Here is a 12,719-nt window from a genome sequence, read left to right on the forward strand (position 1 = left end):
AAGTTTTAATTCAGGAGAAAATTCTACCTACCTACAACTACTGGGATTTTGCTTTTGTGACACTTTCATCATGAGAAAGAAAAGTGAAATGATCCTTCCTGAAGTGCCACCCTTTACCCAGTTTTCCTTGGCTCTCATGTAACTTGCTGTTGTTTTGGATCTTTTGCAGTTAGTCTTGTGACTTTACACGTAACATTTGTGAAAAATGTGCAGAAGTTCCCTGAAGTGTGATCAGTCTGGAAAAGGAACAGCCAATTACTCCCATTGACTTTGTGGTGTATGGGTTGCAGGGTTCCAACATGGATGCTTTGCACATCCAAAATCACTCTGCCTACCTTCAGGTGCCTAAACATGGAGCTGGGAGCATGGGCAGTGGGTGAAGCTGAAGCTTGGAGAGGCCCTTCCCAGCCTGTGGCCCCATCCATACTCCAACCCTGCTCCTTGTAAGCCGGGCCCCCTCCCCACTGTTTCACACCTTCCCCACTGTCTCCCTCTTCTTTCTGCTCACCCATTCCAGCTAAATCCTTGAACCCACATGCAGAAGATGATATCTGGGGAGGGGGGGAAACACTCTTCTAAAATTTCTTTCTAAAGAAAATGGAGCATGTTTTCCACTGCATGCCAGATTGTCAAGTCTGGGCACGCTGAAAGTAATTAAAAGCACTAAATTTGTGAATAAAAAACATTAGTCACAGGTTTTTTGATGTACCCTGAAGTTTGTCAGAGATTTATGCGCAGAGACTGTGTAGTAAGGGCAAATCAGTTGTCAGCTGAATACACCATTAAATATTATGGAATAAATGGTGCATTGCTTCTCTGTTTTACATTTTCTTCATTAGTACGTCTAAGCTGATTTTATATTTGTAATTTTGCTTAAGATATTATGCAGATTGCAGGAATTTTGTTTTCGCTCATAGTACCTGGGACACTGGGGCGGGGGGGTAGTGCTTCAAACCTGACTCTCTTGCCTCCGCGACAGCCTGGGTGGGAGGCTTGGGATGAAGACGAATACAAATCTTTTCTGCATGTTTTTGAAATGGATGTGGAGTATGCATACATATGGTGGGCAGAATGCCTGTTGTTTAAACTGCAAAGGAATTGACTAAAACAGCACTGGTCTAAATGGAAGACACTTTCTATCAGAGCCGGTCTTAGGGGCCAGTGAGCTGGGTGATCACCTGGGGCCACCATTTTCATGGGGCCGCCAATAAGCTGGTTCGGCTTGCTGGGCTTGGCTGTTGTATTGGCAGCTAGCTTTCCCCTGTGCTCCGCACTCCCGGGCAGGTGCTCCACTGCTGGGCCGGTCCCCGACACCCTGCCCGCACTCCCAGGCAGGCGCTATTCTCCTGGGTTGGCCCCTGCCATTCTGCCTGTGTTCTGCTCCAGGCAGGCGCTCTGCTCCTGGGCCAGCCCCCACCACACTGTACGTACTCCCAGGTGGGTGCTCTGCTCCGGGGCGACCCCCGCCATGCTGCACGCTCTAGGACTGGGCTGGCTGCTGGGTGTGGAGCTGGGGCAGAGCACTGGGCTTGGGGTTATCGTAGGGGCCACGATTTCAAGGGGCCACCAAAATTTGCTTGGGGCTGCCAATTGGCTAGGACCGGCCCTGCTTTCTATACATCAGGGGTATATGTTTAAGAGGTTTCTACTGCACAAATTTTCCTCCAGACAGCCTTTGAATGCTTAGGAATTCATTAATATGTAGGCCCCTGAGTTATCTTCCCAATGTTTCATAGAGTAGTCATTTCAATAAATGAATCTATTGAGAATATGTTCTTCTAAAAAGAGCTATTTTTCCATCATAGGAAGATAGTTTGGGAAGGATGCAGGTGTAAGCACCACTCTATGGAATCACATTTAATCACGAGGGCAGTTTATTGTAATATCAAGGATTCTAAGCCAAAAGGCAGAGATTACAACTATTGCTCTAGGTACTTGGTGCAAGTAGATTTTTATAGGATCTTTAAATGCCAGATGACAGTTATTCCCCTGATGTATTATGCACCTTAGCGTACAACTCCCTGTGCATGAAAGAAAAGCCCAAAATGCACAGCTGGGAAAGGGAACAAAAAGGCAAATATTGACTTTATCAGAGCAGGAAAGTGCATATCATTATGGCTATGTCTACACTAGGCAAAGTAAGTCGACCACGGATATGCAATTTTAGCTATGGCAATCGATGTATCTGCACTCAGCTAACTTGACTGTATCTACTGGGGAAGATTGATGGGAGATTTCTGCTGTCAGCCTCCCTTATGCCTCGTGTCTTGGGGAAGGTCAACTACTGCCCTTGAAAGGTTGATTTCACCTGTCAGTACTAGACACACAAAATTGAACCCCGGAAGATCAACCCTGAGTAGGTCAATTTTCCAGGGTGTTGTAGACATAGCCTAAGACATATGCAGATATCCTTGACAGTGCTGGCTTGAGGAGCTGCTAACTGTAATAAGGATGGAGCCAAGGACACAGTAGCTGTGTCTACACGTGCACGCGACTTCGAAGTAGCGGCACTAACATCGAAATAGCGCCCGTCGTGGCTACACGTGTCAGGCGCTATTTCGAAGTTAACTTCGACGTTAGGCGGCGAGACGTCGAAGTCGCTAACCTCATGAGGGGATCGGAATAGCGCCCTACTTCGACGTTGAACGTCGAAGTAGGGACCGTGTAGACGATCCGCGTCCCGCAACGTCGAAATTGTGGGGTCCTCCATGGCAGCCATCAGCTGGGGGGTTGAGAGACGCTGTCTCTCCAGCCCGTGCGGGGCTCTATGGTCACCGTGTGCAGCAGCCCTTAGCCCCGGGCTTCTGGCTGCTGCTGCTGCAGCGGGGGATTCATGCTGCATGCACAGGGTCTGCAACTCGTTGTCGGCTCTGTGTATCTTGTGCTGTTTAGTGCAAGTGTGTCTGGGAGGGGCCCTTTAAGGGAGCAGCTGGCTGTTGAGTCCGCCCTGTGACCCTGTCTGCAGCTGTGCCTGGCACTCTTATTTCGATGTGTGCTACTGTGGCGTGTAGACGTTCCCTCGCTGCGCCTATTTCGATGTGGTGCTGCGCAACGTCGATGTTGAACATCGACGTTGCCAGCCCTGGAGGACGTGTAGACGTTATTCATTGAAATAGCCTATTTTGATGTCGCCACATCGAAATAGGCTACTTCGATGTAGGCTTCACGTGTAGACGTAGCCAGTGAGTGTCAGGAATTAAAGGTGCCTCAGTTGGAGACTCAGTTAGGACTCTCATCAAATACTGCAGATATTTGTTACAATTATAAGTGCCTTGCAATTGGAGCTGCCATGTGGGGAGGGAAAAGCTGCACAACAGTAGTAGCAATTTCATTTTTCTTCAGCAAAGAACTAGAAAAGAGTTCAGGCAGTGAGTGTCTTGGGCCTGATTGCCCGATGGGTGGCCCATTGTAGAAAGTGAGTGCACTAAATCAGACCCATTGCGCAGACATGAATGTCTACATAAAGTGCAGCAGGATGGAAAACCAGGACTCCTGGCTCCCTTGTGGGGGTTGAGATTGCCTTTTAAAACAGGCTTGCAAAGCCCATATGATGAAAAGGTCCAGCAAGCTAGTGAGAATTACAAATGGGGTTTAAAATAAAGAAAGCGATGATCTTAATTCACTTTCCACCAAACTGCAGAGTAGGCGTGGGGAACACCTGGCCTGCAGTGCAGATCCAGACTGCATCTTGTCTGGATCTGGACCCTGAGGCTCAGGTATCCTCTTCATAGCATCCAGCCTGTGATGGGATTGGAGGTGTGGAGCCGTGAGCCTTATGGCTTAGATCAGGCAAGCTGAGGCTAAATCCCGATCATGGGCTCTCTGGGGCCTAGAGAGCAGGAAGTGGCTCTGGGGTGCACTGCCGCTCGCTGCTGTTTTCCCAGCTGGAGGAGGGGGAGCAGAAGCTGCAGTGGCTTTGGCAGCTTGCCTGGTGGCTTCTGGCCAATCAGAGCAGTGGAAGGAAACAGGGAGGAGGGGATGCAGAGCCATGTGCAGCCGGGAGTGCCACAAAGGTAAGCTGCACCCTTGTAGTCCAGACCCCAGGCACGCAGACAGCTCCTGCACCCTCTTCCATTCAGACTCCCATCTTACCCCCTTTCTGTACCCTCCTGCCCACCCCAACTCCCCACCTGCACCCTGTTCTTGCCCCCTCCCTCGCTCCAAGACCCTTCCCCCCACCCTGACCCCTTCCTTCCACACCCCAAACCGTCCACACCTCAAATGGTTCCTCTCACCTAGAACCATACCCCTAACCTGCTCCTGCACCCCTTCCCACCCAGACCCTCTACCCACAGCCTGCTCTTACACCTTTCCTCCTGTTCAGACCCCATAGCCCATCACTGGGGACCACATGACATGTTTTTTTTTCTTTTCTTCTCACTTCTATGTCCCCCGACTGATTTGTCTATGGGTCAGTGGCCCCTGACCTGGAAAAGGTTCCCTGCCCCAACTGTAGCGAAACATATTTAGGTTAAAATGAAATAGAGCTTTTTACTCCTAGGGTTTCAGAGCAGGAATGGGAAAGAGAACTATTTGCATATGCCATTTGAGTAGCTGGATTTTTTTTTTCTGGGACTGAGTCCTCTTAACTTTCAGGCTTTTCAGAAAAATACTACAAGCTGTTGGTGTGGGATATTTAGGATAATTCTGATCACAATACACAAAGAGGGCTCCCATGGCTCTAAGGTCCGAGTGCAGGGTATCCCAGTTTAATTTCATCCTTCCCACATTAACTCCTGTTCGTGTTTGTATACCAGCCCATCCATCATTCAGGGGAGCTCAGTCAAACTTACCTTATATTTCACCACCACAATTACTTTCCATTTCATGAGCATCCATCAATATTTAATACAGTGGTGTCAGCTTGACTGTAACACAAGAGGACCTAATAGAAGCCCTGAATAATACATTGTGTGGTTGGGAGAAAGTAAAGTGACTTGTAACCCCCAAAGATCTCCTTGCTGAGTCAATTTCTGGGGGTCGCTGCATGATATTCCTATCAATGGATGAGGTTCAGAAAAAGCTAAGCCAGAAGTATGAGGCAAGACCCCGCAAAGTGAGGTTCAAAATCTCTTCAGCATACAGTGGCCGCGTGTTAAAGCAGGTCTATGAAGATGGCCAGGAACTGGAGCCTCCAGAGGAAGAATCCACTTGCCGTTTTTTCCACCGTACCTCCGAGTCAGGGGACCATTTCTACAGGGTTGGAGAATCACCGGCATCCAGATTTTATTCATCAGCCAAACTGACTGCCCAAAGGATCAGTGTGTTCAAAGAGGGTAGCAAGTACAATCTCACAAGTAACACTCCTCTCTTCAGTGACTGCCAAACAAGTGATAGTCATCACAGGGTAAGTAATGTCCATGCTAGGTTTTCACACTGGCTGCAAAATGGCTTTAAACTGGGTCCATTTTTAGATTATGGAGGCTGGGTCTTTGCCTGAAGTGTCTCAAATCAAAATGTAACTAATAAGTAAAGTCACACTGCTCCACGCTTTCACAGATACGAACTGCACTTTGCAGGCTTGGCTGAGTACACAGAAATTATATGTATCGGTTACTCTATTCTGTTTCATTCCACACATAGGCAAGATTCCACACCGTAGCATCTACACATCTTGTAGTAGTGTTTAAAAAGAAGCAACCAAACTCTGTTATGGGTGTTATGTGTGATTTCTTTGTCTCTCCTCCTCTCTTCAGTGGGGGATTTCTGTGGATAACGTAAGGTTTTGATGAGGCACTATATAAACATTCACATGGTAGTGTGTGTTTGTTTATCTGACTCGCAGGCCCAAGTGACTAGGTGCAGACTGTAGGTGCAAAAGGGCAGGTGACACTGCGTTAAATTGAAATCCTTTTTAAAAATGTGGCCCAGAGTATGAACTAATTAGAAAATGATTGATAGATTTCAGGAAGTTTAGCAGCTGTGCAACACACCCTTATTGCACATCCTATGCTCTATGTCTGTGCTAGACATGACATGGTCTCAAGTTGCTGTGAGAGAGGTCTAGGTTGGACACTAGGAAAAACTATTTCACCAGGGTGGTAAAGCATGGGAGTAGGTTCCCTAGAGAGATGGTGGAGTCTCCATCCCTAGAGGTTTACAAGTCCTGGCTTGACAAAGACCTGACTGGGAGGATTTAGTTGGGGTTGGTCCTGCTCTGAGCAGGGGGTTGGACTTCAGGACCTCCTCAGGTCTCTTCCAACCCTATGATTTTATGAGTCTGTATAGACTGGGAGTTAGGCACCCACAGCTTATTGAAATTCAAAACTCCCTTAGGCTACTATAAAAATCCCAGGCTTAGTTTGCACCAGCTATTTAATTAACATCATTTTGTAGAGCTTAAAGTCAGAAGTAATCATTATAGCATCGAGTCTGACCTATAAATCACAAGCCATTAACAACCCAAATGCTCCTGCATTAGGCCCAAAGACTTAAGTTGGATTAAAACATTTCAGCCCTAAGGAAACTAAAGTCTTGCGTGTCACAGAGGGAGAATAGGATACTAGGTGCCACCAATGCCTGAGGGCCCTGCAAAGTTAGGGAATTCATTAGAGGATATACACCCAGGTAATGCCAGCAGGCAAACAATGCCCCATGCTGCAGAGGAAGGCAAAACAAAATCATAGCAAGCAAGCAAGCAAGCAAACAAACCCCTGAGTTCCAGACAATCTGATCCCAGGGAAAATTCCATCCGTAGTCCAAATCTATGTGTCAGTGAGATCTTGAGTAGGTGAGGAGGACACCCCAGCCAACCATAGCATCATAGAGCCCTAGAGCTGGAAGGGACCTCAGGAGGTCATCAAGTCCAGCCCCCTGCCTAAAAAATGATCAACCCTATGTAAACCATCCCAGCTAGGACTTTGTCAAGCCAGGACTTAAAAACCTCTAGGGATGGAGATTCCACCACCTCTCTAGATAGCATCTAGAATGTCAGCTCTATGTACGAACCACAAAAAAAAAAAAAAAAAAAAAAGCTAGTTCACTGTGTTTGGTGACCCATCTCAGCTGTGGCCAATCTCTTATGTTTCACAGGAAGCCCCAAACAAAAGAGCCAAACTACAAACTGCATAGGGCCAACTGTGCATCTGGGGAAAAATACTGTCCTGATGCCTGTGGGGGACTGGCTGAAGCAATTGCTATGGATGCATGCATCTCTTTTAAATATCTATCTTTTTAATCTATTAATAATATACAGGAATTATGTTAAACTTCTCTAGATGACTTATCGGCCTCTAACTTTCATTATCAATTATTTTTATTAGGAGCTAAGTATTTGTCAAATTCTGATAAACCAAATAATGAATACTACACAGGAAGTCAGGCTGTACTTTCACATGTGATATCATAGCTATGGTAAGATAATGAACACACAGGACTGAGTGCAGTAGTTGATGTAACAAGTAGATGCCTAAACTTTATGAGGAGTGTTCCCTGGGAAGAAAAACAGAATAACTCAAAAAGATGACGGGGAATAGCTCATGTGGTGGCTTGCTATTATGATACAGAGCCTTTCACTGGTAGGTCATTGATTCAAATCCAGATCAGGTTGATAGGAACCAGTTGTCACCCAGCATTTGTCAGGTGGCAGTGTGTGATGGCGCATACTCCTTTTTAAAAGCTGACCAGACATTTCCACGGCCAAATGTAACATACTTAGAAGGACTCTGTGGGCATGTCTACACAGCTCAGTATTATACCTTTGTGAGCATCTACACAACACAGCCACTATTTCGAAATAGCAGTTGGCTTGTTTTGATATTGGCAAACATCTTTCCACAAGGAATAGCACCTATTCTGAAATAGGCATTTCAAAGTAGGGGCTGTGTGGACAGGGAATAGGGGCTATTTTGACATAAAGCTGCTGTTTAGAGAGGGAATAGGGGCTATTTTGACGTAAAGCTGCTGTGTAGACATAGTATTTCAGTATATCCTAATTGGAAATAGTTCTGTTGTGTGTGGACACGCTATTTCAGAATCAGTTTTGCCTATTTTGGGGCTTCCCTGTAGGCAGAATAAGCTATTCCGGAATAACTCTGTAGTGTTGATACACCCTGTGGGTCCTGAGACAGAGATACCTTGTCACCGCTATGGAGCAGTCAATAGTGGCAGAAGGGAGAAACTTGTTTTACTGCCTGTGCTATTCTGTGACTGTGGATAAATGGGGAATGTCTGACTCCAGACCTGCCAATATGATTAACAAGGAACAGAGAACTGGAGGGAAAAATGTTCGAAATATGTTGAATATTGTAAAATGGTTCCTTGGGCTCCAGTAGGAATACTTCAGAGAACAGCCTATTAACACTCTTTGCTAATTAAACCCTTGAGATGAACATAGTGCTACTGTAGAGAGCTCCAAGTTTAATACCGCTGACCTATGTACCAGGCATGTCGTTAATGCATGGTTGCCAAACCACCATGAATAGAGCAATGTATAGGGCAGTGAAAAGGGCATTGGAAGACATAGATACAATACATTGAAACCACTGCCTCGGTCTGTGTCTTTAAGTTAGTCACCTAGCTGCTCTATATTTAGTCTTTCCACCATCAGTAGTAGTTTTAGTAAGTACCCTATCCAAAATACAGCTGGTACATTCTATCAACATCCATTCAATACATAGTTACCATACTTGTATAATAAATACACAGGTTTTAAAATCCACCACCAAAAGGAAAGGATTTAAGCTAATCTGAAAATGTTGTGCTTCTATTCGCTCTGTTACCCAATGCTTGTCAGATGGCAATGTCTGGTGGGATTTGGCAGTGCACACTCCTTTTTAAAAACTGAACTGCTGTCTCTGCACGCCCAGTATAACGACACCGAGAAGGACTCAGTGGGTCCTGAGACAGAGACACTTTGTCACCCCTTTGGAGTAGTCAAGGTACTGAGAAAATGGTGGTAGGGAGAAGATGAGCCAGCCCTTCAAATGGTGCAAATCAGTGTAGCTCCACTGGCCAATTTGTGTCACCTAAAGGCTTTGTCTAGTATCTCTCAAAAATGTAACATTTCTTTATGGCTTGCTGTTGAGACGCAGATACCTATGTCAACACAATGGCTACGTCTACACTAGCCTCAAACTTCGAAATGGCCATGCAAATGGCCATTTCGAAGTTTACTAATGAAGCGCTGAAATGCATATTCAGCGCTTCATTAGCATGCGGGCGGCCGCGGCACTTCGAAATTGACGCGCCTCACCGCCGTGCGGCTTGTCCCGACGGGGCTCCTTTTCGAAAGGACCCCACCTACTTCGAAGTCCCCTTATTCCCATGAGCTGATGGGAAAGATTCCCATTGACTTCAGTGGGTTTTAAATGAGGCCCATAGGATGAGATTTTCAAAGGAGTTCTGGGCTAGATTTTCAAACACTCAACACCCAGAACTGGAACTACAGTTGTTAACGGAGTTAATCACCCAATGTGCACTCAGTGTGTTGGTCTCTTTTTAAAATCTGCAGAGAAAGCCTGCTGGGAGAACTGTAGAGCAGTATTTGCTGCTGCCTTAGCCTTGTATGATGGGATGTTTCCATTTTACAGCCCTCCCCCATCTTAGATTTTGGCAAGATTGTGATCTACACTAGTAACCTGAAAATTATCCGCACACCAATGGACAAGAAAGAACTGATGAGAAAAATCATCCAGAATGAGGGCTCTGCTGACTGGTCCTTCATGTGCCGAGATGGGAATGAAAGGGATGGTCCTCAAATCAATGGGCATGTGGAAGATACAGAAAACCAGCTTGCTCTCAACCAGTCAGTTCAGGTAAGGCAAGACCATTTCTGCTGTGTCCTCCTAGCCTGGTCAGGACCTTGACAGCTCCTACATCAGCCCCCCTTCAAAGCCCACATAGCTGCAAAGTTACCATTTCTTTCAGCTGGAAGCTGGACTCATTGGATGTGCCTACACATCAAAGTTATTTCACAATAACATCCATGCTTCCAGGGTTTTGTAATCCAAAATAGGCTCTATTGTGTGTAGACACACTATTTTGGAAATAAGTTTTGCTTATTTCAGGTCTTCCATGTAGTTTAGAGTCATTATTCTGAAATACTTTATTTTGGAATAATAACTCCAGAATAATCTATTCTGGAATAATTTCGCTGTGCATACATACCCATTGGCACCATTGTTGCTCCTACATCAACTGTGGGAGATCACTATTTATGCAGCAGGGCATCCCTGACACCCAGAGTTGGGTGCTGTATTTCTGTAGTGGTACTGTGTCCTCAGTCTTCTCCCTAGTGAAACCAGTTGGCCTTCCATTGACTATTATGGATCTTAGATCAGGTCATTTGCCCCGGCTCCCAATGGTATGAGAGACCAGGCCTTAGAGTGGACCCTGAATCTGTGGATGACAATGCAGAGTGCTATGAATACATGACTGAGCCAGCCTGGAGGCTGTCATGGAAAATTGAAGGCAGATATTTTCCAAAGCGATTTGTGGTTTCAGGTGCATCTGTTTTTGGATGTGGAATGAGAGGCCTCTAAAAGTGGCTTGATTTTTCAGAGGGTGGGTGCTAGAATAAGAGCATCCTGAAGGTGACTAAAATCACCCCACACTGCAGATATCTTCACCCCCAATCAGTAGCATGTACAGTATTATGGAACTTGCTTTGGTTAGAAATGGATAGAGGGAGACCAGTTTTTCAATGAGGTCATCTAATTCAGGGATTGAAATTCCACATTTACCCTACAAAGCTCTGATTTGTTTTGTGACCCAGTTATTTGAGGCTACTGCCACCCCTACAATCTGTGGAAAGGCTCAAGTTAAAGCTCCCTCAACACAGACAGAGGGAGCTGCCAGAAGGGATATCTTCTTGAATGGTTTAACCTTGCAGAAACTCAGCAAAGCCCAATGATTTTTCCAGGTCACTGGGGATGCAGAGTATATGTTAAAACGTGAGGTTTCCATGGTTAGGACTGGTTCTTTTTGGAGAGTAATGGTGACCCAGCCTATCTGAATAGATTGTATTGGATTTTGTGCCTGCTCAGTGCTCTGAAAGCTCCTTCCTCTTCATCGTTGTCTTCATCGTCTTCTTCATCATGATTATGATCATCAGCATACACCAGTTTGAACTTTCCACTCAGCACCTAAAGCATATATCTGGCACCAAACTACACCATAACTTAGGCCCTTAAATTCCATAGCTTGCTCTGTAATGCTATGCACAGTAGAAGTCCACAAATGATGCAAATACCCTCCTTTCTGCAGTGATGCATTTCCCCAGTGAAGATACTTAATGATTTCTGGGCTCGGCAGAAGCAAAGTATTTTGAGAGGAATTTGAAAGTGAGCACCTGGCCTGTATGGAGGGGGGGGCAGTTGCAGGTGCATAGGATAACATGCGGCATGGTGGTGTGTGGGGGAGGGGGGACAGAGAGGAAGGAGATGAAAAAATAGATGAGACAAGGTTCACTGGTGGAGAGACTGAGAGGTGGTGAGAAATGCCAGCAGAAATGCAGAGCTGTGCAGAGTCTTGAGGGAGCAGGAAAGAATACTGAACTTCATTGCATTCCACACAGCTCATAATTATTATTTGTGGAAGCATCACGATATGCCCGGCATGTCCCACTAACATAGGAATACACAGTCCTTGTCTTGGAGAACTCTCTGTAGGCAGAAGAGAATAGTGGTCAGAGACTCAAGCAGGTAGCAGAAGGCAGAGCAGTGTTATCAAAGTCCTGGGCTATTATACTGATCTGAGGGGAAATTTCCCCTCTATTGGGCTCTTCTGGTGACAGCTCTGCTACTTTGCGTGTTACTAAATAGCTGTCTGGTGTTGAATAAAGGATCTTTATTTGATTCTTTCATTTCAGGAAGGAGAGATTGAGCATAACTGCTCACAGTGTAAAGGATCTGGCTCAGCTCCCTGCTCTCTCTGTCACGGAAGCAAGTTTTCAATGTTGGCTAACAGATTTAAGGAGTCCTACAGGGCACTCCGATGTCCGGCTTGCAATGAAAATGGTCTGCAGCCTTGTCAGGTCTGTGCCCAATAATCATATGTACCATCCCTCAAGTACCTATGCACACCCGGATCAATGTTCCACTGAAACCTTAATACAGGTTATTGAGTCTTCGCTTAAGAAAGCAACCACTGTATAGTAGCAGGTTATTAAAATGTGGAAAGCATGCATTGTGCACACCAATAAATTTACTTTTAAACCCATTCCCATTACTGTTACACCCCTCACACATCTGTTTGTTTGTACATGCACTTGTGTCCTCTCATAAATTAGGCCTCACTCCTGCAAACAATTACACATTGTACATGACACATGAGCAATCCACTTAAGTCAAAGGGACCACACATATTTGTGAATTAAGCACATGCTTAGCTCTGTAGGGTGGGAACTGTTTACTTTGTGCCTAGTACAGTGGGGCTGTAAAGTTTGTCTGTGCCCTCTAACTGTGCCTGTAACAAACCAGTAATACTAATAAATGACAGAAGCAGCAATACGTTAAGCATGTGAGTAACTTGTCATCTTAAAAAATATTTGTGTAAAACTATGTTGCATGTAGACAAAACCTCTTTTTAGATTTAACTTGGAGGACATTTTGAAACGATACTTTATGGTGCAATTCACTCTGCCCTGCAGTGGATTTCCTGCAGATTTCAAATATAGTCTTATGATACGCAGCAATTCTTCCAGTGCATGATTTAAGTAGCAGACTAAAACCTTTCTCCAGTTCTGAAATCTTATTGAAAAATTACCACAGGGAAATTAA

At 45.4% G+C, this 12,719-nt stretch overlaps 1 protein-coding gene across 2 annotated transcripts in view; it reads left to right on the forward strand.

Annotated features, from left to right (window-relative positions):
* GRXCR2 (glutaredoxin and cysteine rich domain containing 2) overlaps positions 1-11,989 on the forward strand; it is a 52,208-nt gene extending 40,219 nt beyond the window's left edge. The window contains exons 1-3 of one of the 2 annotated variants that reach the window (XM_075009731.1): positions 5,003-5,347; positions 9,531-9,755; positions 11,810-11,989. In XM_075009731.1, coding sequence (XP_074865832.1) covers positions 5,003-5,347; positions 9,531-9,755; positions 11,810-11,989 — 750 coding nt within the window. Of the gene's footprint in view, positions 1-5,002; positions 5,348-9,530; positions 9,756-11,809 lie in introns of those variants that run through there. The other variant, XR_012647616.1, reaches the window with a different exon arrangement.
* The last annotated feature ends 730 nt before the right edge of the window (positions 11,990-12,719 follow it).

Source organism: Carettochelys insculpta, chromosome 15, assembly GCF_033958435.1.
Source record: "Carettochelys insculpta isolate YL-2023 chromosome 15, ASM3395843v1, whole genome shotgun sequence".
Classification (NCBI taxonomy): Eukaryota; Metazoa; Chordata; order Testudines; family Carettochelyidae; genus Carettochelys; species Carettochelys insculpta.